At 36.6% G+C, this 27,682-nt stretch overlaps 1 protein-coding gene across 9 annotated transcripts in view; it reads left to right on the top strand.

Moving 5' to 3' along the window:
- The first annotated feature begins 6,913 nt into the window (after nt 1-6,913).
- The window catches only part of LOC124632735 (glycine receptor subunit alpha-4), a 52,997-nt gene continuing 32,228 nt past the window's right edge, over nt 6,914-27,682 (top strand). For 5 of the 9 annotated variants that reach the window (XM_047167691.1, XM_047167690.1, XM_047167688.1 and 2 more), the window contains exons 1-3: nt 6,914-7,056; nt 22,711-22,813; nt 23,109-23,153. In XM_047167691.1, coding sequence (XP_047023647.1) covers nt 22,773-22,813; nt 23,109-23,153 — 86 coding nt within the window. In that variant the 5' untranslated portion in view covers nt 6,914-7,056; nt 22,711-22,772. The remainder of the gene's footprint in view (nt 7,057-22,710; nt 22,814-23,108; nt 23,154-27,682) is intronic. The other 4 variants (XM_047167694.1, XM_047167693.1, XM_047167692.1 and 1 more) reach the window with 1 other exon arrangement.

The following is a 27,682-nucleotide window of genomic DNA, read 5'->3' as shown; positions in this document are numbered from 1 at the left end:
ACCGGCCAAGTGCGACCATGACTCGCGTAAGAATGGTTATATACATTTTGTAAACCGCCCAGAACCACCACGTTTGTCATATAGGAGTCCATAAGCTAGCTTAATTTAGAAGTATTGTAGATTTCAGTATCTATAAATAATATAAAATCTCTGAAAATTTTACCGATCAAACTTTCACGGTTCATGAGATAAGGCTTGGTACTAGGCGACCAATCAAAATCGAGTAGCTACTTAATACTTTACCCAGAATTAGGGTATTGGATATTTTAATAGGAAACCTTTTTTATATCCTCAATTGTTTTAGAAGGGTTTGATACAATAAAAACTTTTTTCGTTGCTACCTGTTTCATTTTGTTCAGTGGACAACTTTTACAACAATTTTTCGACAAAGGTCTACGTCTGGAGGCCTTTATTAAATTATTAAATAGCTGTCGTGTGAAACCCAAGCCTTTTTTCATAACTAAGGAATTACGAAAACAATTTGAAACTTGCTGGAGACCTACATAAGAGACAATCCTCCATGTTGTCCATTTTAATTGAAAATTGTAGGTATTTATAATTGCGTATTTAACTACAGTAACAGGTTCCTGTTTAAAAATTCCCAACTAACTTAAAAGAAATTAATTAACTTCAAAAAGAGGAGGTTCTGAATTTGTCAAGTATGCATGTTTGTGTGTGATTATCTCACGTACCTGTCAAACTAAGTGCGTTTCATTCTTTTGCAAAAAGTTTTTCTCAAAAAGTCTTCTACACGCTCTTATGAAATACAATAGCAATAGTTCACACAATTCCAAGTTCCATTCATCATGATCTGCCATCATAAACATGTCCATTCTACAACAAATAATGTTAATCTATGTCGACCACTGTCCAGGTACATTGGGAGCGCTCGCCTTTTGAATTTACAACTGGCACCAATCTAACGCTTCCCGTCGTCTCCACTGGCTTGCACTAGCCACTAGCGCAAGTTCAAGGGCGAGTGCAATGTGCTATTGTATTTTGTACTTAATTGCTCATGTAAATAGGGTTGATTTTTGCGTGTAATAGAAAGGTAAACAGAGATGGTGGAAAAGTTGTATTAGAAAATGTAAAAATAACTTTGATTAAAGTTATTTAACTTTGATTAAAATCAAGAATGTTTTTTATGTAATTTCTGAACTTATTTTTTGGTTTGGATGGTTGTCAATGATTCATATTTGAAGATTCATCTTATTCCTGTAGTTTTAATATCTTTTATTCTTAAACATGACTGGAGGCGATGTTTCAAATGAAATTCCTACGAAAACTTCTAAAATAGACACACTGATGGAAATTTTTTTTTTTTTGACGTGTTATCAATCAACAGGATAATTACGGTTCTTTTATCCTTACTTATATTATAAATGAGAAAGTAACTCGGTCTATCTGTCGCGCTTTCATACTAGAACTACTGAACTCTTTTAAATAGGTATACATACAGATAGTCTAAAGCCTGAGAAACCGACAATTACTAACATCGGGATGCGTGTGCAACCGCCTGAAACAAATGGTATTCATAAAAGCAAGAAAAGCTACATTAATGTTCATGTTATACTTATACCTACATACGTAGGTATGACGACTAACGAGTTTTTACTATCGATCTTGCACCAAGGTTACCCTTCACGATTATAGTTAAAAGTTATGAACATTAACAAGAATTTGCTACAAAAACTATACTTGTTTTTATTAACTTAATATTCTCATCTGCCTTGCTTTTTCCAAACTATGTTGAGGTTGAGGTCGACTTTCGGTCTAACAGATGCAGCGGAGTACCAGTGTTTTACATGGAGCTACTGCCTATATCAACTCCTAAACCCAGTTACCCGGGCAACTAGATACTCCTTGGTAAGATTGGTTTTAAGACTTTCTGGCTTCTGACTTAGGGACAATCCTGCCTTGTAGTTTCCAGTGGACTGCCAAATGACAACCAGGACCCAGGAGTTTAAATAAAACATCAATGCTTAAAATTTACTATATTCCATTAACCACAAAACGGTGATAGTTTCAATGGAATATTTAGTATAATTATAATATAACGAATGGCTTTAATAAATCCATTTGGCTTTTAAAACAGACCATTATTGATAGTTCATAGTCAAATGTTATAAACCATGATTTACGGATAGGGTATTATGATTAGTTTTAATTCAATTAGTCACTGTTTAATTGAATTGCAGTGGTACTATATAGCATAGTATTTGGGCTAATTTAATTTAATTATCCGTACATTTATGAATGAGTATGGGTCATATATTATACTTGTTTCTGTCAGCGGCCTCACCTTTTTTTTTTTTTTTTTTATCGACGTAAAATCATCAAATGACCCCTCCCGCTGTGGGTTAGCAGCGGTGAGGGAGTGTCAGACTCTTACTGACTAAAATCGTCGTGTTCCGTCATAGGCCTTTTATGTACCAGGGCCGCGGTATCTCTTTCGAACAACCCGCAGCCCCGGCAGGCCTTGGCCCTGCTGGGCCCCGCTGGGGTTGCTGACATCTCTTTGAGGAGCGCGTGGAACAACGCGCGCCGTCGACACGGGTCTGTCGTCTAGAAAGACAGAGGGACGATGAGCCACCCGAACTCACCGCCCACAGACCCACGCCTACGGTGGCCGGGAGTCATCTCGCGACACCCGGCGCCCATGGTGTCTACCTGGTCCAGCGCGGCGGCCGGGATGAGAGGTGCGAACTCTCTGGCGTTCCGCCTCCTCCTTCTCGAGCATGACCGCTTCGCAGAAGGAGGCGACGGCATCCCATTCCCTCTCGCCCCGGACCATGGCCTGAACCAGGGCCGGACGCGAGAGGTCGCCGCCGCCCAAAGCCTCGACGAGGACCCGGCGGTGCCCTTCCCATGCGGGGCACACCTGGACTGTGTGGTCCACCGTGTCCTCGGGGCTGTCCGCACAATGGTGACACCCGGGCGCCTCCTCACGACCGATGCGGTGCAGGTACCTCCCGAAACAACCGTGTCCGGTGAGGACCTGCGTCATGCGGTACGTGAGGGCGCCGTGACTCCTCCCGAGCCACTCCTCAAAGAGGGGACTTACCGCCACGATGGTGGCGTGCCCTGCACTGGGTTGCGACAGTCGCTCCCTCCAGGCCACCATGAGATCGCGCCGGAGCTCCGCCCGCTGCGCGACAACTTGCCGCGGCAACGGGGTTTCTCCCCGGCGCTGAGCCTCCTCGCGCCAGTCGTACAGGCGCAAGAAGACCCTCGCCTCCAGATCCCACGGTGGCAGTCCAGCAAGTAGGCCAGCTGCTTCGCGGGAAATCGTGCGGTACCCCCGGATTAGCCTAATGGCTATCACCCTTTGGGGCACGTTCAGGTAGTGTAAAGCCCGCGGCCGTACCGAACGTGCCCATACCGGGGCCCCGTAAAGGGCCATGGACCGCATGACCCCCGCGTAGAGTCTGCGGCAGGGGGCGTTTGGGCCGCCCAGGTTGGGCAGGAGCCGCTTGAATGCAGCACCTGCCTTCTCCAGTTTGGGGCCCAAACGTCGGAAATGCTCGACGAAGTTCCACCGGCCGTCGAGGACGAGTCCCAGGTACCTCATCGCCCTCCCGACGCCGATGGTAACCCCCCCCACCGTGATCAGCGGCCTCACCTTAGGGACTAATGCTTGCACCTAGTCTAAAAGTATGCAGCGAATAACACTCCTCGATAAATAAGCTTTATCAACACTGAAGAACTTTTCACATCGGTCTAGTGGTTCCTAATATTAGCAAATTCAAGCAAAGAAACAAACTGTTCAGCTTTGTAGTAATATAACTAAATAGGTGAATGAAAACGGGATTTCCGTATGCGCGGTTAATCGACGGATTACACTACCTATATTGTTTATCGCAACTATTCGTAATTAATACCAAATAACGATATCGATTGACACTAAATTATTCGACAGGTTTGACGTGACATCGAATTAATGTCGATGTAGTTATTTCATTAATTTCAGTGAGTTGTGAAATTTTGGTAAACAGATTATCCACATAGACCACATTGATTAGAAATAAATAGGTAATTCCTTTGTATTAGAGTCTCCACAATGAAAACTTTTAGTCGGCCGACAATTTGATCGGGCTCATAAATCAGTTAGAAAATTTTTAATGCAGACATTCAAGTTTACAGTCGGTTTCAGAGCCACATAAATTATTAATTGGATTCACGATTATCGTCAAAAGAAACTGCCAATGAAACGTCTGGCCATGTACCAGCCAGTAGTTTAGTCTATAGTATACAAGGGCTTTTAGGCAACTATCACACGTAATGATAATTGGGAGATAAGCTAATTTCTAAAAGCGAAATAAAAAAAAATAGATCGGACAGTTACGCACAGAATTAACGCAGGATGGATGAAATGGCGGCAGGTAACGGGAACAACTTGTGACCCTCGTATTCCCCTTAAACTTAAGGGGAAAATTTACAAGAGTATGGTCAGACCTGCTGTCTTCTATGGATCAGAATGCTGGCCCACAAAAGCGACGAATGAAAGACAATTGCATGCAGCAGAGATGAGAATGTTAAGAGGTATGTGTGGCGTTACGCGAATGGATAGAGTGAGGAATGAGTATATAAGAGGAAGTTTGAAAGTAGCGCCGGTATCAGAAAAACTGCGTGGAAACCGGCTGTCATGGTATAGGCACGTAATGCGGAGGAATAAGAATCATGTAGTGAGAAAGATTATGAGTATGAATGTGGACGGATATAGTGGAAGAGGAAGACCAAAAAAACGATGGATGGATTGTGTGAAAGTAGATATGGTAAGAAAGAATGTTACTTGTGAGATGACGGCAGATAGAAGAGTATGAAAGGAGAAAACATGCTGCGCCGACCCCAAATAAAATTGGGATAAGGGCAGGAGGATGAAGCTAATTTCTAAAAGCGACCAAATATTGGTCACAGTGGGAAACCTCAAAGTTATTCACTCTAATGATATTTGTATAAATGAACACGTGTATGACAGAAAGCTCTATTCCCTGAGAAAACTGAAAGCATTACTAACTTTCAGGGATAGATTCTGTGATGTTATAAGAAAATGCAGTTAATCTATGGACTAACAACAGGAAATAACTATATTCATTGAACTACATGATAACTCAATAACAAACAAAACGTATTTTGTTCCTCAGCGAGGGATCATCTGAAAATTGGTAAAGACTTTTAGTTTCAAAACATTATTATAAGTTCCAGGTACACATTTCCGCACGTTCCGAAGAAACTAATTTAACAAATATCAAATAGTTTGACAGCTGGAATAAAGTTTTTCGTTCCTTTGTGTCATAAAATAAAAGGTTCAATGCCCTCAGCTATGAAAAATTATTATAAGGGCTCGGCGTTATGCGAACTATGTAGCAAATTAGGAAAATAAAATGTGCGCGACATATTTTTATGATATTAAAGGGTTGGCAACATTGTTGAGAAGTTTTTTATAAAGTAAGTTTCGTTTTTTTTTTTTGTCCAACTGAACCTTTGACCCTAAAGTTGTGTTAATTGTAAGTATTTTATTTCCATTTTAATTTAAATATTAAAATGCCTTTATTGTGGAGAATTTGTTCGTACACTCAAAAGCCATAAATCTGGGTCAATTTAAATAAGCAAAATTTATTAACTGAAACAATGTCTGAAATACATAAAAAAACTCTTCAAAAACAGATTTATTTATCTATTTACTTTTTGTTGTTTACCACGTAAAAGGGACATAATCAAACAAAACAAAAATGCAACCCTTTTCAGTTGTTACCACAAACCACCCCACATACAGAGCCAGTCCTTCCTACGTAGTGGGCATTCCAGTGAATCCCCAAGGTCGCGGGCCGGTCAATGTCGCGAGCAAGCGGCCGATGCGGCGACGTCGCGAGTGCCGCACTCAAATGTCATATTACTGATACACCGCCATTCGTGGCGGAGTGCTCAACATTTTTTGTACTAACTTTTTTAATTGGGGTTGGAGTATTTTGTTTTTTTTTCAAATAAAATATTTGGGTGTCCTTTTAACGTAGTGGGCATTCCAGTGAATAACTAAGGTCAATGTCGCGAGCAAGCGGCCGAGGCGGCGACGTCGCGAGTATAATTTTTTGTAACATATTTTTAATTGGGGCTGCTTTTAATTGCTGCTTATGCAGAAGTATACCTTGGTTCACACGGATAAGGAACGCTCAATCCTTCTCCGTGTGAGAGGACGACATAAAGGCTATAACGAATCTCTTGCTTCATTTTTTTTTTGATAATCGTGTTGACCTCAAGTACAGCACGTATATTGATTCTGATTATCTCAGTACCTACTTAAAATTAGGCTGTGAAATATAACATGCATTATTTATTACAATAGTAAAGAACTTATTTATCACAGTTCATTAAATTAAATTACAAGACAACTGAATAGAATAGGTCGAAAAGTTGTAATAATTTCAATTTGAGATGCCAACAGCGTCCAAATTGTACTACTAGTTTCTTTAATAAAAAATACAATTCCATTTTCTAATGTCAATATTTTTGTAGTATCCAACTTTCAATGGCGAAATAAAATGAAACTTCTTATATTTGTTATAACCAATTCTGACGTAGTGAATAAATATTATATCAAACTTAGTATAAAAACCATTTAATAATAAGAAACACACAAACGAAGAAAACAATAAGGAACATATTTTCTCAAAACATTTCGACATCTCAAACCAAACGTACAACTCCTGCCGTTACCATAGCAACAGAACATCAACAAACACATAATACGCCACAAATAATATCACTTACTAACACCAATCATTCTAAATTCAAATCAACCAATCAAAAAATTATAATAAAAAAATACCAATCAAATTCCGGGTTCAAATATCCGTAATTCTTTATTCAAATGTTATGTGCAACTGGTCTGCTGTGGGTTGCCAGTGGGCTAACACGCGAACCGCTTTTGCACCAAGTTTTCAGTCCTAAAGTACGTCGTGGGTCGAACCGACTGGCTTACGGTGTAAATAAAGTGGCAACCAAAGTGTGGTGTTGTGTTGTGTTATGGATTGTTCGTTCCATGCTATTGTTGTGATGGTGAGTTCTTTTTTCAAAATAAGGAATTGGGAATATGGGAACTCTTTTGTGATTTGATTTGTGAATGGATTCAAACCTCTTTGGAATGTGCAATGAGTTTTCAAGGTTTTGAACTTGTGCTGTTCTTTTCAGTCAATATTATTGACTAGTTTTACTGTTAGCCGTGTGTGATACATGTGTTAAGCAAGTTAAAGCAAGGCGTCAAGTTGTTAATTTAAATCAAACTTTCATATTATTTTTTCGTAAAAGTCTAAATCTATGAAATGAAAAAAGTTGCAAAAGGTTGATTTTAAACGAAAATAAAAACATGTTAAGGCCTTTTCATGGTAAACAAAATTTCCAAAACTTTCTACAGTATGATGATAATCTTTTAACTTTTAACCAACGGCATAAAACGGTTGCTTTACCAGTTAAACTTTGGAGGTCCAAAATTGGGTTTAAAAGACGGAAATCTTTGTAAACTTTGGCAATTATCCGTTTTCATTGTCTTTTCTGAGGAAAGTCAACGAACGGTTACTGCATTTCAACTCGATCTTATAAGTTATCTAACAAAGGTCAAAGACATTATTTTAAAACAAAGTATTTTGTACTACTAAGTACCTCAAAAAATATACATTTTATAGCTTCCATTTGTGTTTTCCTGTAGGTTTAAAAATAGCTGATACCATTTCTAGGGTACACAAATAAAATCATGATTATATCCGTTCAAAATGAAGCATATATTTTTTTACAAAAAATACTTATACCTAATGGAAGTTATAGTCTTTTAATTTTTTTATTAATGTTACGAAATACATTTCAATCACACATGAAATTATAGCCTTAATTAATCGATTTTACCCGCGTCATGTAGAAACTATAGCCCGTACCGGGATGATATATGTGTAACCCATAACCCAGTTACTCTGGAAGAGTGTAGCCTTCCTTCTCAATACTCAATTCTTTATTTGCGTTCCATTTGTTATACAGGTGGTATTTTTATAAAGTTTAAACAATATATTAAAAACAATATGGACCCGATAGGGCATAGCATAAAGAGGTAGGAGAGGTTTGCAGTACCTATAATCTTATTACCTAATTACCTACAGTATAAGAATTTTGCAAACAAATACTTATACAAATATTTGCTGTTTAGTATAAAAGTACAGATTAACATCAAACATTATATTCGAACTGTTTAGTTTATTAATAAAACAAAACATTTATTGAATACCTATTTAAATGCCTTTACCTAATAAATACGACAGAATTATTCCAAAATTTATATAATCATGCAAAATAATTCCTAAACAAACACATAGATAGGCCATACAAATTCATTAGAAGTACTAGTTTTGACAAATGAAATTCGTATTTGCTTTGAGGGAATTCTAGAAAATGTAGCTACAATATCTGGAACTAATTAAAATAATTAATCTTCGGTAATGCTCCGAATAATATTAAATTGTTCTCTAAAATAATTACGGAACTTTTGTTCCCTCTGGGCACTCTACAGAAGATTTAGGGAAATGTTCAATATTCCTTTGAGAAAGTCGTTTACCTATATTCTTTAGCTTGACCGTTTTTTTATTAAAAACAGAGTTTAATTTAAATCCTATAATTATTATGTAACATGTATCAAATCTTATGTCTTATCCTGATGATGAATCTGTACCACAAATTAACTTTAGCTAGCCAAAATCAGCTCAAACCTGTCTCATCATCATCATCAGCCTTTTTATCGTCCCACTGCTGGGCACAGGCCTCCTCTCACATAGAGAAGGATTCAGTGTTAATCACCACGTTTGCTCAATGTGGGTCGGTGGTTCCAGATTTTAGTCCAGGTTTCTTCGAGATGTATTCCTTTGGCTTTTATTCAGTCATTGGCATCCAAGATATACTTAGAAAGTATGGAATCGAACCCATACTTGAGAGGATGGTTATTTACTCACCAAGCCACCCCGACTTCTCTGATTCATCATTGACGAAGGCTCAAAGATCTTCCCGTTACAATTACGTATTCAACCCGGTATTTGAAATGACAAACGTTATGTCTAGCGTCTGTACACAATGAAATGAGGATGTACCTTAATGAGAGTCTCGGCGCGTACGCAACTAATTGATCGTGAAACTCATGTTCCCGGAATTTTAGATTGAAATATTTTATTTTTTGATGTGTTGCAGGCTCTGTTTGTTAATTAGGCATATTTTTGTGGTTATTTTCAGACCTGTTTGAATTTTGTTATAATTAGAACTTAGTTTACAATGACTAAAATTCTTAGGTATAATTATGAAACATCGAATAAATATTTGGCTACTTTTCATTGACGTTTGTAGTAATATTTTTGTACATTTCTCCTACTTACATAGTTTAAGTTTACCAGAAAATACTATTAATAACTATAATGTATCCACGTAAAATATACAAAAATAAATTAACAAACCTAACCTTCAAATAATGCCACATTCAAGCATGTGTCCTTCCAGTCCGTTCAAAGGTTGTCTAGACGACCATTTTAATCACCAAGCTATCGTCCTACCCATATTTTTAATTGATTAAAATTATGTTTCTCTCCTTGAATCATGAATCATGATGATTTAAAGCATGACCTGTTTCATAAAGATCTTTGCATGCACCATTTTCATCACAATTAGGCTGTCGTTCTACATGATCTAATTTATTAAAAGTTTGTTTCTCGAAAATTTCTTCACTGATGAACAAAACATGACCCGTTCCTACAGATCTTCGCATTCATGAACAAATACTACACTACATGAACTACATAACTCTATATTACTCTAGGTAATCCTTACATTCGCATAGCATCGCAACTCAAGTCCACTATGACAAATGACGCAAGCGATTTCCGTACTCCAAGCATTAAACACGTTAGATGCTATCATAACCGTGTGGGTTTCCTCACGTTTTCCTTCAACTATATCGTTTTAATCTTCTGGCATACCAACTGGGTACTTAATTTGTATGTTGACAACTATATGTATTTACATTTCTGTATGTAACTCTTTAATTGCCCTATCCATTAATTCATCATTATCGCCCTTATTTTTTCTTCTGTTGGGTTCAGGCTATCTTTCTGTTCACGGTTCTTCAAACCATACAGACAGAATTGTGTTGCTGGGGAGTTTGTTCCACCACTTCTTCTTCCCAGCAAAAATACATAGGAAGTGGTGAAGGGCGGGCGTTATGGGGGCTATCTTAAATGACTTTTTGATTTTTATTTCGATTTTCTATAAAATTCTACTGTCTCTACAATCCTTTTCGTTGCTCTGAGAATATCATCTACATACAAATTCCAAGACTGTAAAACTTAGCGCAGAAAAATATTGCTCGGTCACAGCCATCACGAAAAACTGAAAATTACGTGAAATCAATAAAGCTAGATTATCATGTCTAGACACAGTTCAACGGAAATACAAATAAAGTGAATGCTATACAAAACGTAGTCATAATTTATTTGCTTTATAGTTTTGTCGTAACTGAAGAGACATTTGTGACCTTGCAGATATCGGGTGGAAATTATGTTAAGGTTGTACCTGTAAACTTGAGTTTGACACTAATTTTAAAGACATTCACAATCGTAATCAAATTGATGATAGGATTTTACCTAGCCAAAAAATTAGGGAATGTAAAATGAAGACCCCAAAACTTTAACAATCTTAAAGAAACAAAACATTTTCGAAACTGACAACATACACACAATAGTTGAAAAGGAAAACTTGGTGTAAATAATATCTCGTACAATGTTGAAACTGTAACTCTCAAAGGTTCAGAAAACATAGCGAGCCAACAAAGAGTTAAAACAATTTTAATTTCAATAACTGTCTCACAAAGAAACAGGTGGTCAATTGCGTTTCCAGTTAGACCTAGTTGTCCGTGTCCGGGAAGGAAAAGCATGCGATCAGCCTAATATGACTTCAAGGGGACTCTTGATTTACGGGACCGTGTTGTTCCGTCTTCGTGATTATAATTTAGCACGTGCTTGCAAGACTGGTAATGATTCACGTAAATAGATACTCGTATGTACGGTCTAATGATATGAACCAATAGCTTCTGAGAAGAACAAAAGATGTGAAGTGTTATACAAATGATGGAGACAAAGTTGGTGCATGTGATGGTGATAAAGATACGGATGTTAATTATTAAGTCACAGAAGAATGATAACAAAATGTTATAATAAAAAACCATACTAAACCAACTAAGATATACGACTTCTCAAATAGGAGAGCGTCTTATTTTTGAAGTCGGCTCTTGGACGTTAAAGAGATAATTTTGAATGAACTCGTTCATACAAAATTTGTGTTTAAATGTCTCATATTTTCTCACCAAAAAGTAGGTACTACTGATGTCACAAAATATTTATTACAAAAAAATTTATAACGAATTGACAAAGATATACGCAGAACTATTAGGTAGTACCTCTGTTTTTTATTATTTAATTTTTTTAAAGATTATGTTAGAATGTATAATTGTCATTGAACCTTTCTTTGTACAAATACACTCTCCGAGCCTTTTTCCCAATCATGTTGGAGTCGGCTTCCAGTCTAACCGGATTCAGCTGCAGCTTTCTTTGTACAAATCTGCGTACTAATTAATTTCAAAACCCTGACATGTGTCAGTGTCCCCATAAAACAGCTAGCAGACGGATATTAAATAATACTTATTTGCTCAATCTTTATTACTATGATATAATCCTAATATCATATGACCCATCACATAATCCTATAACGATCCTCATGACCTTGAACTGCCGTTTATTATAGCGGTCAAGGTTAATAGTTTTTTCCGGGAGTAACTGCCCCATCATCCACTTAATCGTCTTATCTCCCAATAGGGCAAGTTCCTAAGGAAATACCACAAAAACGCTGTTTCATGGTAAGTTATTTTTAAGGAATGTGAGGTGTCTTGGGTCAAATGGGTCTATAAGTACCTACCCAATATGTACCCAGCAAAGTTAACTTACACGGGTTAATTGTAAAGTTAAGCAACGCTTGGCGCGGTTGGTCCGTGGATAGGTGACCATCTTGTCATGGCGAATTCATCCATGTATCGGAAAGCACGTTAAATTGGTGAGTCCGGACTATTATTTGAGCATCTTTTACAGTCATTACGATAGGGACAAAAATAAAACAAAGCTTACAAAAAACGTGAGAACAAGACAGAGCAACAGCAAATAGCGACCTTTTTATCAGGATTTTCTCTCTTATTAGTTTATCTCATGAAGTTAATCCCGTCTATAATCTAATACAAATGCCTTGAAAACACTACATTAGTAGAAGCCATTCTCTTTATGTCAGTACATTGTGTAGTTCTTTCTAACAATTAAATCAAGTCTAGACTCGCTAAAGTACGTACTTAGAACAAACAAGTACCTATATTTAGACTTTATGTAAGCTTAGTTTTTTCATTTACAGTGATATTACAAAAGAGTTTAACAGACAGTGTAACGAGTAATGTTAAAATTAAACACGCCTAATACTTTGTCTAAAATTAAATAACGTCTAGGCTCTTTTGGAATAAAAATACTTTAGTTGTATTCATAGATACTATGTATTTTATTACATACAAAATATTCCTATTATCCTACAAATATATTGCATATAAAATCATCCATCCTCCGAACCTTCTTTCCCAATTATGTTGAGGTCGGCTTCCACAAACATACACAAATTAAATCTACATATTATTATTTAATGCATAATTACAAAAATAATAATGGGGAAAAATTAAATTGAATATTAGATTTAATTTGTTTTGTAACAAATAGAGATAAACACTGTTTTAAACACACATAATTTTTGTAATACCACTTTTAAATCTTTTACATAACAGTTTGAGTGCCCATTTTATTTGCTGGGGAGTTTGTTGCGCCACTTCTTCTTCCCAGCAAAAACACGCAGGAAGTGGTGAAGAGTGGGCGTTTCGTTGGATGTCTTTTGTTTTTGACGTTCGAAAAGTGATAATTTGTGTAAATAATGTTCTAGATTTTTTTTAATTATTCTGCAACAAAAACGGTCTATTTTTATTTTGCTGTTTTTGTTTTCATCGCATTTTGATGAGAAACCTTCGTGCTTACCTTGAATCGATAAAAAAATTATTTACACAATTTGGAACCTACTTTTGTTCTTACTATTTTTGACATTATGATTTATTGCAATACTAGTCGATTCCCCCGGTTTCAAAAGCTTTCCGAAGATTTTTTTTTCTACCTGGAGAAAATAATACAATTGTTTTAACATTTTACAAGTCAGTTCAGTCGAAAGACGTTCACTACTAGACAAAGGCCTCACCCAAGGCTCACAGTTACACATAGTAAGTTAATAAAAACAAAGTCCAATTTATGACCTCAAAAACACCAGTCACAAATCCTTAAAACAGCAACCAAAAATACTTAAGGTTTTAAAACTGGAAATCGCGTGTATCCACGAACAGTTTGTAGTTTTTCAGTACAATAAAAACAAATACAAACCTTCTGTTTGGAGCACGAATACGGTGACACCAATTCACCTTTTGTTCTTGTTAAGTTAATGCAAGCTTGACTTTTGACTTTTCATTCCTAAAAGAGTATATTCCAGTTGCGGGAATGTTTGAAAGAGTTACCGCAGCCCTGCTACATAAAGGGATCAAGAAGGAACATGGTGGGTTTTAGTCCGTAAGAGTGATACTCGTTCACGCGGCACCCACAGCTGCCGCAAACTTTAATTATGCCGATAGTTCGATCGCTCATAAATCTGTGTAGGCATGAATTGTAGTGAAACGTTACAACTTTCTGAATTCTGGTACCTGGCTGGTAGCGTATCAAAATAAACTTTCAATGAACTACTAACAAACACTATACAGCTCCTACCCTTCACTATTTCCCTTTGTCATTGCTTGGAAGAAGTGGCGAAGAAGCCCCAGCAAAACTAATTACCTATACCTCTATATACATTCATTTAACACTCGGATAAAGATTTTTCAACCAAGAAGCCAGTTTTACTTATTTCACTATATTTCTCAGTACAATATTAATATATTCGTTGTAACAGTAATTGCGTACGGGATTTCTTCATTAGCATTTTATCTCGCTGCATCACTCAAAGGGTTATTCTCAGAATATACTCAATTTGGAGTTAAGCTTGCCTTTGTAGATGGAAACCAATTTAATGGCAGTACATTTATTATGTTTACTGTTAAATATTGACCATTTAAATAGTAAGTACAATATAATAAGGAAAATCAATTATTGAGCCGAAAATGTCCAGCTTCTGGACAAAGGCCTCCCCCAATCTGGGGGGATTTGTCCATACTCGCCACGCTAGGAATCCGTTTTGGTGAGCACGGTGTGGGATATTTTTGTAAATGCTGCTTCCTGTCGTTGATATTTCTTATCACACCTGGTGCTGTGGGGTCACGAACAAATGTGCCGGATCAATTTCCGTGGAATTGTACTCTAACAATATTCTTCTGCTTCTTAACATTAGTCCTGAATCATGATGGATACCGCTTTCCATATCCTCTTCTTCCATTTCACCCTATCCTGGACACCTTGTTATTTTCATTGCTAGCAAATCTAATAATAGATTAATGGGAACCACAAATTATGACACATAAGTATGTACATAAATAAACACTAGAGTTATGAGAACTATCAACAGTATAGTCAATGTGATAAATGACTACATATACTTCGAGGAAACGTTAAACATAAATGTAGTAGAAAGCTTAAACAGTACGATATTGTAACCACTAGGTATTTAAACGACAATATTTGACTACAGAACTGAACTTCATTACCTAATGTTTAGTATTTCCAATTGTTGGAAATATTTCCTACGTACCTATTTAATGTTGTAGTTTGTAAAAGGGACTAACTTTCCTCGATGGGCTATATCTGGCTCTGAAGGTCTTTTTTTCCAAACATAAAAGTGGTTTCTGACTTATGTGTTTTCAACATACGAATATGTAAACTTTCTAGCTATATAATATTAGTATAAAAAATTACAGTAATTTACAAATCAACAACAATATTCCGTTACGCAACTGAACCAAATAAAAGATAAATTACTGCCTGCGTTCATTGAAACTCATTGCAAATACAAATTAAATTCCAGGGCTCTTGTGGAAGAGCACGCAAGTATTGTATTCTGATCATCAACCCCTAAGGCTTTATCTTTACTTAACATGCGATCCTTTCAATGGTAATGGGTTATCTGTATTGTTTTACTCGTCTTTGAACAAACAGGTACAAACGCTTTGTCTGAAGGGTCACTCTTATCAACGAATATAGTTGTCTCTAAATAACTGAAGAAGTTAGCTTGTAGTGGCGATGGAAAAAAGAGAAACAAAACACTATCCTGCATACAAGAGGTTTTATAATACTTTTACAATAGCGGATTTTTCGCTCAGTTTTCTTAAGCGCATTTCGAGTGACTTAAAGCCTGTCCCGCTGTTGTGCATTTCATCGTTCGAACCGCTTAGAAAAACCATGCATAAAATCCGCTAGTATGAACGCACTGAAAAATGATTGTGTCAACGCTGTTAAGGCTGAAAAAGATACATCATGTAAAAACGACATTGTTTTGGCCTGAAAATATTGTTATTACATCTCGAAAATGGGAAATACTATCCTTTTATGGTCTTATTAAATTTTATAGAGTAACAGTTCGTTAAGCAAGATGGTCACAATATTCCCTTACGGTTATCGAGGCCTTTATAAAGATTGTGTGAACAAGAGTTATAAAACTTTATAGATAGACTTAAGTACTTGTTTTCACCACGCTGAGAATAAGTATTACAGTAAGACACTTGAAAGGCCTATCGACAAAAAGGAGCTCGTTCTACAAGTTCTACTACTATATTACCCAAAAATAATCCAATAGCACTTTGGACCAACACCTAACGACTTTCTGCTTAGAAGTTTGACTTGTAACCTTCAGACTTAGGATATACGCAATCAAACAGAACCTAGTCTAGAGCCTGAGAAATTACATAGTCTCTTTTTAGTCGGACACGAGAAGTAGTTCCTTAGAAATACGGGTAAAACCACGGGTTATAGCTAGTTGATAATAAAGATGATTAATAGGTACCTACAGTTTTTATAGCTTATTCCTAATCAATGTTTCAATTGAAAATTACAAATAAATACCTTCATTGCCCCATTCAAACTCAAACATTGAATAGATGGTCTCATTACTGAAATCTACTAACCCTTAAACGTAACCAATGACATTTTAATGAGAGCACAATGTAACCCAATGAGAAGATTAAACCACGACTATCAATATAGGCTCAATTGAAGTTTATTAATATTACAACTGCTCAATCGGTCTCGTAATGTGAGTATTTTATCAGAAATGACAATGTCAAACTCTCTCGATGGTCAATTCATAGATAGATATAGTTCGGCCATTCAGAGAATGCGTTCCTGACACGTCGCGATTGAACTGACGACGTAACTTTGCAATGGCGTTGCAGTTACGATAAAAATATTTTTGCTGGTTGTTTACCGTTTTAACAATTGAGGAGCATTAAAACAACATTATTATATCAATAATCAATGAATGTAGTTACGTCGTCAGTTCAATCGCGACGTGTCAGGAACGCATTCTCTGAATGGCCGAACTATAGGTACGGACTGCTAAACACACTACACTCATCAAAATCTCCATTATAAAAAAGTGAATATAAGTAATTAAGTTCTGCTAAAATACACAATTAATATATTAACATAAAATGTTACAATACATTAACTTCCGACTAAATAGGAATTTATTGGTAAAATATTATTATCTACACAATATTTATGAAATCTCAATATTAAAATTGATGTCATAATTCTCAATTTAATGCACACGATTATAGTATTAACTGTTTACATAGCTGTAAACACGATAATTAATTATTTCATTTATGTGTTAACATTTAATTCAAAATTCATTTTACCTGTCAATATAACGAATTTAGCTTTCAATTAATAGCCAACAATTTTATTCTGTATATCTAGAAATTGTTTTAAATGTTTAATTTATTTGGTACTTTGTTTATTTACGTTTGTCGAAATTATCCAACAGTAGATTAACTTTTATATAAGTTAAAATTTATAAGACCAGTGGGACCAATCAAAAATTGTCCAATTCCATTAAAACTTCATCATTATTTGTTGACCAAACAGAATGAAAATTTAAATTATATTTAGGCCTGTCAAATGTTTAGAAAGTTACTTTAAAATTAATCTAAGCAGGTCAGAAATCGAGGCAGATTCAATTTGAAATAAACTTATGTAGTGTAGCCTCTGGCAATATTACCTAGTCAAGGTCATCTCATCATAACTATCGGCCTAGCTTTTTCCCAACAAATTTTCAATGTTAGAGTCGGGACAGTTACTCCGTGTAAAACTCAAGCTACATTCGGTGAGACTGGAAGCCGACCCCAATATTAAATTGTTATCAAAAGGTTAGGCAGATGTATAGCTAGGTAGGTAAAATACTTTATGCAAACTAAATTGATAGAATAATTCGGTAGTTTACCTCTTTCAAATGGTGTATAATCGTGTTCACTTATAAACTGAACACAATATAGACATATTTCATGCGAAATTTAACACTTATGTAAGCCATAATGCGAAGCGACTGTTTTAATTAATTATAGGTAGACTTGTCTGCTTACATGACCTTTACACGACCCTCCCTAAATTGTAGTTCAAAATTGTTATCAAGTAAATAATTTGTTTGGCATAACGTAGCTAGACATACCTACCTAGAAGGTAGACTGTACCAACAAGTCTGAAATCTGTTCTAACTTTGAAGTTACTATTAGATAATCCGTGCCATATCTGTGCTAATACTAGAACTAGGAAAGTCTGTTTGCCTGTCCAACTTTGTTTACACACTTTGATACATAGTCGTTAGCTTAACAAATATTCTAAAGCCACAGGAAGGACATAGTCCACTTTTGACACGGTTGCAGGATGTGGATCTCTAGAGACGTAGGTGAAACTGTTAGTAATACATTTATTTAGTAACTCTATCTCGCATTTTCTGGGTACTTTCAAAAACCCCAAGACCCTTATAACTGTATTAAAATCCCTAGTTATTTCTCTTCGTTTGGACATCAAAACCTGATTCCGCTTATTACGACCCTTGCAATGAGCATTCTGGATTCATTTCCTGAAAACTGTAGCTTTCAACGTAATCTCTTTTGCGTCTGAGAGCAAAAAGTAAAATTCTATGAAAATTGGATAGAAACTACCGCACTTATTGCTAGCTTGAGATAGTTTAAAAGGGGTATTTTTACATTGTTGGAGTTCAAAAGAATTTAACACTTATTGAGCTTACATTCTCTGTATGTAAGCTGTTATATAATTTCATGTTGAAGGAAGAGTTTTATACCTACATATTTTAAAAGTGCAGAAAATGGTTTATTATTAGGAACAGAAAATATAATATCATGTATGACTACTTTCTATCTATCACAGATGAATATCATACCATAGATCGTGATCCAGCCTGGTGATGGACAAATGGATAGCAAAGTCTTAGTAACAGGGTCTCGTTTTACTCTTAGGGTACGAAACCTTAAAAATAGGTCGGTACTAATATCATAATTAATGGGCATCTGAGGCGGATGACGGGGAGTAGCGACCCCGCGGGGCTATATATCCGAGTGCTCCAGGGAGAGTATACTGTCCCCCATCTCCGGCCTGCCGGAGTGAAGCATGACGGGGGATAGGTCTCCCGCCTCTTGGGTTGCCTTCATCGGCCGGTCAGAGTGGAGTCGCTAGAGTAGGGTTAGCAGCCCGCTCGGAGGGTAGGTGCCTCGTGGTAAGTGGCGAGTGGGCCGGTGATGCTGGACCCACAGGGAGCGCGTGATCTGCGTTTAAAGTCCGCCGAGGTATCCTCACCCTTCAGCCGCTCATGTACCTGTTGCCCTCTTGTTGCTATTCAGTGACTGATTCCCGGGGGCCCAGTAAGTGAGCTGGCGAGTCTCCACCTGCCATTTTTACGTGTTCAAACATTGTTATCGGCAGGTGCCATAGTTCCCATAGTTATCCCCATTCCCAGTCCATTAGCATCCCATCCCAATAGCCCTAGTAGTTTTATTCCATATTTAGCAATAGTTTAGCACAGAACCGGGGATTGTCCTTGGGTACGTTTCTATAGTGTATACAGGGATAATCGTCGGTTTTGTGTCGCCATTTCATTAAAGTTGTCTCAAAAGGGCTTCAGCGTGTTGGCTTAGGCCCCATGTTCGCCTCCCAAAAATCCGGGACTCTATAGTCCCGAGGTCTGGTAGAGACATACAAGATGATAATAAAATTACTTTTCCTGCTTCATTAAATCCCTTTTTACCCTTTTAAAGGAAACTTCAAAGCTAGCTTTGTTATTATAAAGACTTCATTATTTTTATTTTTTTATTCTTCCGCAATAAAACGAGTTAACCGAATAAAAATTTTGATAATAGATTAAAAATTGGACTTTATTTTGCTCAATAAAAGGCATCATCTAAGCAGTGATGCTACGTAAAGCATCTAGTGTTAAAAAAATGTCGAAATTACATATCAACTACAGTAATACGGTCGTAGATTCGAATCATGGTAATATGATGCGCACTCCTGGGACCTGATCATAGCTTATGACGCATCGATGTGACTGTTAGTACAAGTAGGTACAGACGTCAGCACGTCTTCAATCAGTTTTCTAATTCAATATTGAACCTTATGCTATAGGTATAAAGATAAAAATCTATTAAAGTTTAATAGGTTTTAGTTGCTTATTATATTACCCACTATTAGTTTTCCGAGATTTTACCCGTGTCAAGTGAGAACTACTTCTCATGCCTCGATTAAATATATCCTCTGTAACTTAGAGATAGTTAGCTTCCGAACAGTGGAGGATTTTCTTAAAACAGTCCAGTAATTTCAGAGGCTTTAGGACAACCACAAATAAACAAAAAATGATGCTTCTTGCGAGAAGTGGGTCTAAGAAACAGCTAGCCACATGGAAGTACTTAATATCTGGGATACAGGCTAATATTTCAAGCGAGCATAGCAAGCTAATACTGACTAGCAAGCAAATCATTGGAAGACCTAACTTTGACCTTTCGAAAAAATCTCTTACGAAGTAAATACCTGTAACTGGAACCCTATCAATCTAATCTACTGCCGTTCCTAAAATAACCGATTCAATACACTGGCACGTGTCGCACGGATCGGCGTGATATTAAAATTTCATCTCGCTGTCCAAATATTTATCGTGCTGACTGTACACATTGCAATCGGTTTCTGCGGTAAGTACTTCAATACGAAAATATCGTCATTACGTTAATATTTTAATTACACAGCCACAGACAGTTTTAAATTATTTGATTGTGAAATGCATATGTATACTTTTTTTCTGCCTGTGGTCTGTGGTAATTTTCTATGACGCTAAAACGGATCAAGGAATTCAAACTCGATAATTGTACTCAAGTAAATGAATGAAGATTTTGTGGGGAAACAAAAAAAAAATTGAGAAAGTTATCTTTTCATACAAAAAACAGCCGCATTGAAGTTTTCCGTAAAACTTCAACACCTTTTCAAATAAATGAATTGATCAACTTTACTTTTCCGACACTTAATTACAGTAAAAAAACAGTGCGAAAAGCCTTTATATTTTAAAGGTGAATAATATTTACTTTCATAAGGTTGTCTACCTCTGAACCCTGTCTTGTCGTTTCCAGTTAATTTAAATTATAAAGGTCATTAACATGATTAAATCAACCGGGGTGAAGAAGCGAGTAATTATGGATATAATATTCAGTTATTTTGACTACTCAAAGAAATGCAAATACATTGTAGACAGGTAGGCATTGAAGGGTCTATATTTAAATAACAAACAGAGGGTAACATCCACACAAAAAGGCCTAAGTTCACCGTCCGTTTTTCTTAAAATTACTGTGACTACTTTGACTTTGAAAATTAATTGTAAACAATTGTTTTAACAAAACAGTTGTTCATGTTGTCAGTGAACTTGGGCCTGAAACATTGATGTTTTGGTTTGAAACTACTAAACAATAAGGTATTTGAGGAATGCGTTATTTATTTACTCACAGGGTTGTCATTTAAAGCTTGTGGCACATTGTAGCAGCACGGCAACAGCACGGCAGCAGCACGGCGTCGCCTCGAATTAAGACTACGGCTAGCTGTCAGCGCGCTAACCACGCGCTGTCCGCTCGCCGTCGGCGCGCCGTTGGCGCGCCGGCCGCGCGCCGGCCGCGAGGTGTAAGCTTGCTGTCACCGCAAACTCAATATTATTTTAAGACGATTATGATTGATGTTATGATTGAACACGACGCAATGACGTTGTTTCGCTGCCGGCTCGGAGTCGGCGCGCTGTACGCATGAGGACCGCTCGCTTGCAGCACGCGGGCGGCGAGTCGAGTTGTGTGGAAGCGGCAAGTACGCTGACTGCTCGCCGTTGGCTTTTTTATATTGACATTACGAAATATCTTATAATATACACGATTTAATGCTCTAAATTGAATGACACCTTAAATGCTGGTGTGGAGCCATGCTGTTGCGGTGCCGCTATAATGTGCCATAACCTTAAGATTGCTATTGTCACTAAAATGAGAAAAAAGCGAATGCTTTGGGGAAACTTTTCTTATCATCCTGAAACTGCGGACTTACCAAATTAAGCCCTTGTTCCTGTTCCTTTTTTGATCGGACTCATAAATCTGTATGACGATGACTGGCATGATGGATTTACGACCCTTCAAAAAAAAACTGTCAACCAACCACTGATCCAACTATTACCAGTAGTTTAGTCTGAAGTCTGCGGACGCTCTTAGAGTTCCTGGGGCTACTGTGTCTCTTACAAACAATCTTACAGCCCTCATCATTATCATCATCATCTCAGCCATAGGACGTCCACTGCTACACATAGGCCTCCCCCTTAGATCTCCACAGATACCTGTTGGAAGCGACCTGCATCCAGCGTCTTCCGGCGACCTTGATAAGGTCGTTACACAGCCCTAGTTACCTATTATTCCGACATCTCTCTCACCACATACCTAGATATATATTTAAGTATCAATAAATCAATAACCTAAGAAGATTATCCTTTCCTTCAATTTCCTTCGCACAGTAAACTACTTCTCAGTACTCGACTGGTCAGTAGGTCGTACCATCGATCAGTATTAGAATCGATATGTTATCATTAAATTATTAGCTGGAGGCGCCGAACCGGCCGTGTTATTGTCCTCGCTTTGTTTACCTAATGATATAATACTGTGGTGTTTATAGTGATAATTAATTCAATTATATTATCTGCGGATAGTTATAATAGGTTCTAGGTCCTTTGTAACTGACTTCAAAAAACGATGTTGTCAGTTTGACTTGTGTACGTTTGAGCACGATTATCTCACGTTAGGCGGTAGGACCCAATTTTGATGCCGGTTCCAGCATAGTATTTGGCAGATTTAAAAAAAGGGATTTAAATTTAGGTATATTAGCAAAGTCGGATATTATTGTACTTTTTTAAATTATTGAGCATACTTTTGCTTAAGCAGCAGCGTCATTTAGGTTTTACACTTTTTCAGTAACCCGGACTTAAGTACGGTCATTGAGTCTCCAGCGAATCTCAACATAAACTAACATACATATTTATATACTACAATATACAGTTTCTTTGTTCCAGAAAAACGGCTGACATTGGAATGACCTCCAAGGCGCTCACAGTACTCCCAGCCTCCCTTGAAGATGAAATGCTCCTGGCCATCGGCACTGTTCTTTTTGATATGGTAACTATTTCCCCTCTTATCAGTTTCTATAATAATGTTTAAAACATTTTATATAAAACTGGTTCTTCAAACCATACATACTAAATTGTGTTGCTAGGGAGTTTGTTCCACCACTTCTTCTTCCCAGCAAAAATGCGCAGTGGTGAAGGTCGGGCGTTTTTGTAGGTAAACTTACTCCTCAAAATGTCTGACTTTCAACCTACTTTAAAATGTCTTTAGATTAATCTTTATCTATATATTAGGTAGTTTATATTCAGTGGTACATTTTAGTGACCCCTCTATTTTCTGTACCCAGCTATACCCAGACCACTGCAGGACATAGGCCCCTCCCGAACAAAAGGTTGGTAATGTTGTATGTAGTTGTGTACCATACTAACGTTACAGATATTTATTTGTGTAAATAATTACCTATTTAAATCATACTTGTATAGGGATAATCTAATCATAACCAACAGGCTTGACAAATGGGCAGCAATTCGACTGCTGGTAATGGTTTGGTTATCGTTATTATATAGTGCAAATCAGTGTCAAATTAAAAATATTTTAACATAAATATCAATACCACCAGCATATTTCGTATATCATTTCGTATTTCATCATTTCGTATTTCACACAGCGTAAAAAAACTTTGACAATCGCTGTCAATTTATTTTTGAAAAAAATATAATTATTGCTCTAGAATTTTACGTTTGGATTTTGCCTTATCACTATTATTATTTCAATGCAGTGTTGTCTCTAAGCAGCCTATACAACGTTCGATATATCGATCTGTCTCAAATATAAATGAAATACAATGTTCTATTAAGATTGGGCAAAACACAAGAGCTAATCTAAACATTAATAGTAATCTTTGTCTATTATAATTATTATGTTATTATACTGAAGGTGTGGGATAAAGGAGATTAGCCTAGGATAGTTTTACAGGTACTTGGAGATAGTGCCAAAGTTTATATTGTTTAGGTTCGCGGTTGTGCAAATGTGTCTCTTAGATCGAGCGGATTATCCATTAGTTTGAGCTGAACATTTTATTTTTGACAATAGAACAATTCAGAATTAACGTATGTAAAGGCATTGAATTTTACAAAACGGTTGCTCCAATAAGCCGATACAAAATTATAAATTTAAAAAAACCCCCGACCCAAAAAAAGTACGCAATAATTATGACAAAAGGTTAAAAACGCTAAACCCTATAAAAAGCAAAAAATAACTTTTAACACTACGTAAACTAAATTTTGTCGTGTCGGGGGACCGCTCTAATTCATTACTTTAGATACGTGTTTTTTTTTAAACGAATGTTGTAATTAGGTAAGTATCATTTGATTTATGTAAGTATTTATGAAGGTAAAAAGCGGTCCCCCGACACGTCAAAATTTAGTTTACGTAGTGTTAAAAGTTATTTTTTGCTTTTTATAGGGTTTAGCGTTTTTAACCTTTTGTCATAATTATTGCGTACTTTTTTTGGGTCGGGGGTTTTTTTAAATTTATAATTTAATTTTATTTCATGCTTTTTAAAGGAGCTCCTTAATTTTTCCTTCTTTCATTTAATTTATTTTATCTTAAGATGGGGTCACTATATGCGATCTCGGCCAAAGGAAGCTGTTTAACAATCCTCATGACAAACTGGCTCTGGGAGAATTGCACAGATTGAGAAACAATAAAGATTAACCTTTGGACATTCTAGATTTTCAGCAAAAAATAAATCGGTTTATCCGTTTCATTCCAGCATTCCAGGGTTTCATTCGCCACATCCCATTTCCAGCATCAGGTTCTCGTCAATCAGAAACATGAAGAGAACTCGTCAAGACAAATTCAACGAGCCCAAATTCGATGGGTTTACTAAAAGGCAGTTCAGGGTTACGTCTCCTACCTTCGTGCCCTAACAGCAGACCAGCTCAGTGGTTCCAAAAGACATTAGTGTTTCAAATTTCAGATCCCACATATACTTGCAAGTAAACTGAGCGTGTAACATTCCTATCACACCTATCAAACGAGCTGATGACCTTGAAGACCTGAACCGATTTCCACCAAACATAGCTAAGAACACTCCCGACTGACATACCTTTTAAACAAAAAAAACCGCATTACAATCGGATCATCCGTTTGGGAGCTACGATGCCACATACACACACACACACACACACACACACACACACACAGACACGTCAAACTTATAACACCCCGTCGTTTTTGCGTCGGGGGTTAAAAAATATATTTCACCAGCAAAAAGCCTAACAGTAGTTGGAAAACGGTTTTAAATCGTCAATTCATGTAATACATATTTGTTTTTTGGAAAATGCGTGAAAAACTACTATAAAACAAAATACAGAATTCCATGAATTTGGGCTTTTCAGAAAACACTTATATTTAGGAACATTTACATCTACAACATAAACGTTTTAAAACCAATGGCTACATTGAAAATGGAACGCTTCGAATACAACAGTTGATATCCGACTTCCAAAAACTTTCTGAATTCGGACGATTGTATTTTTTTTTTTTAAGAAAATTTGACGTATGTGTTGCTGGTAAACTGTTGCCTTAATAATATGGGTATAGTGTTAATAGCAATAATGTGTAAATCCTTGTACAACTAAATACTATAACATAACCACTTAAAACTTGTGGAACTATTCCAATCAGTGGGGTAAGCAGTTATAATCGTCCACGTCTAACATAGAAGTTTGTGTAGTTTAATTTAACTTGTCGGTATGTTTGTATGTCCTTTCATTTGTACCTTACAAATGAAAGGACTTACAAATTCAGTATGGTGGGATGTCAGAATGTAGGTTAGGTTAGGTATTTTGAGTCTACACATTAAAGAAAATTTTCGAATTTGAGTATACAAAATTTACTCCTTACAAAATTTAATCCTTTTTTCAATCATTATCGTTGCCTTAAAATCGATTTCGTTTTATTAGAAGAGTTTTTTTTATATAGAAATCTAAATTAGGTAATGGTAAGATACACTGTTTATAAGCAAAAACTTTCCTTATTCATATAGGTACTTCTTGTTTCTTTTTGAACTTTCTTAACTTATTTTTGTATGAACAAACCAATACACCTAGACACACTGAAACAAAGAAACAAAACCTAAACCCTAGTCGTACCTATATTAACAAAAGGTCATAGACCCAGGTATTTCCATTTACCTGTACGATCCATCGAGATACGATAGGATTCAGTGCCAATCACGCTGTCAGACAAACTTACAGGGACGGTAAGCCTCTTTCATAAAATGGACCCAGCTATTCGAAATACACCTTGAGAATCGAACTATTGGATCTTAGTATTCAAAGTTATAAGTAGATAGTCAAAGTGAAAAAACAGGCTAAGTGACAGTGAGAATTACATCACTACATAGTATAAAACTAAGTCGCTTTTTTTTGTCCCTATGTCCCTTTGTACGCTTAAATCTTCAAAACTACGCAACGGATTTTGATGCAGTTTTTTTCAATAGATAGAGTGATTAAAGAGGAAGGTTTATATGTACAAGAACATACATTAAATCGTAGGAAAATACTGTTACCCCGTGCGAAGCCGGAGCGGGTCGCTAGTTATCCATAAAAATGAGTCCCGTGAAATGTTCCATTAACGGAATACATCTTTCGGTGAAAATGTCCACTCTCAAAATGTCCATCTATTGCGGTTCATGAGATAAAAGCCTGGTGACAGACGGATGGAAGGACGGAATGATGGAAATAAAGTCAGCAAAGTTTGTGTAATAGGGTCCCTATTCTTTTTGGGTACGGAACCCTAAAAATAAACATTTGGTATCCTTTTCGTCGTAAAATTGGAAATTGGCAATAACTCCGGCATTCATTTCTCAATTTGCTCGGGTACCTATAGTCTGGCAAATCTTTCGCCTGTAGACTTGTAAGAAATGAAACTGATATTTGATATTATTTATTCGGAGGGAACTGAACTTTTAATTACGATACAATACTGATATATTATTCAGAAACAAATAACAGCTTGTGAAGGATTTTATGTACCGAAGAGGAATATTTCTTTTTTTCTTGTTTTTACTCAAATCACATAAACTACTAATGGCACTGTTGGGAAGCTACACTATTCCTTGGTAATATAGGTAAATGACACAGACACAGAATAATCCGGGACAAACATCTAGAAGGATATAATAAGGTACACTTTCTTTACAAATACATCACTATTCTATCTAAGGTTTTTTCAAAAAACTACTTACCTCAATGAGAATTTCTCATATTACTTTAATAAAAAAATACCTAAATAACTCTCTGTGCAAATCCTGTTACTTCAAGTACAAAATTCAAAAACATATCTAATTAACTCGAAAAATTTTGCACTTACCATTATTAAACTAGTCAGTCAAACCTCAGACACGAAGAAACTACCCTTATATTTAATTTTAACTTTAGCTAATTACGTAGGTATATTAAAATTCCTACTACCACAAGGGCAAAAGGCCACGAAGATAAGGGTGGTAATACATTAGACTGTCCTCGGGTACCTACCTATGCGGTCTGCGCCACTTGAACCATGAACACATAAACCTACGCGTACACTACAGACTAAACAGTCGGCCGACTGTTGGCCCCGTTGCTTTTTTTTGAAAGTCGTAGATTTAATCAAAGTTTTTCGTCGATTTTAGTCAAAGACCTGATCGTTATTACGTGTGTGCTTAACACTTACTTAAGCACGTAAAAATGTCGGTCCTGCGCCTGATCTCTCTCCAGTCGTGTCACCGTCCCATCGGGCTATGAGAGTGAAGGAATATTGAGTGCACCTATGTCTGCGCAAATGCTTGTGCACTATAATATGTCCTGCGCAGATGGCTAATCTCCTTACATGACAACAGCCGCCGTAGCCGATAATAATCGGCTAGGCGGA

Source organism: Helicoverpa zea, chromosome 8 (assembly GCF_022581195.2).
Source record: "Helicoverpa zea isolate HzStark_Cry1AcR chromosome 8, ilHelZeax1.1, whole genome shotgun sequence".
In the NCBI taxonomy this organism is placed as follows: domain Eukaryota; kingdom Metazoa; phylum Arthropoda; class Insecta; order Lepidoptera; family Noctuidae; genus Helicoverpa; species Helicoverpa zea.
This window is presented reverse-complemented; position numbering and strand designations above follow the sequence as displayed.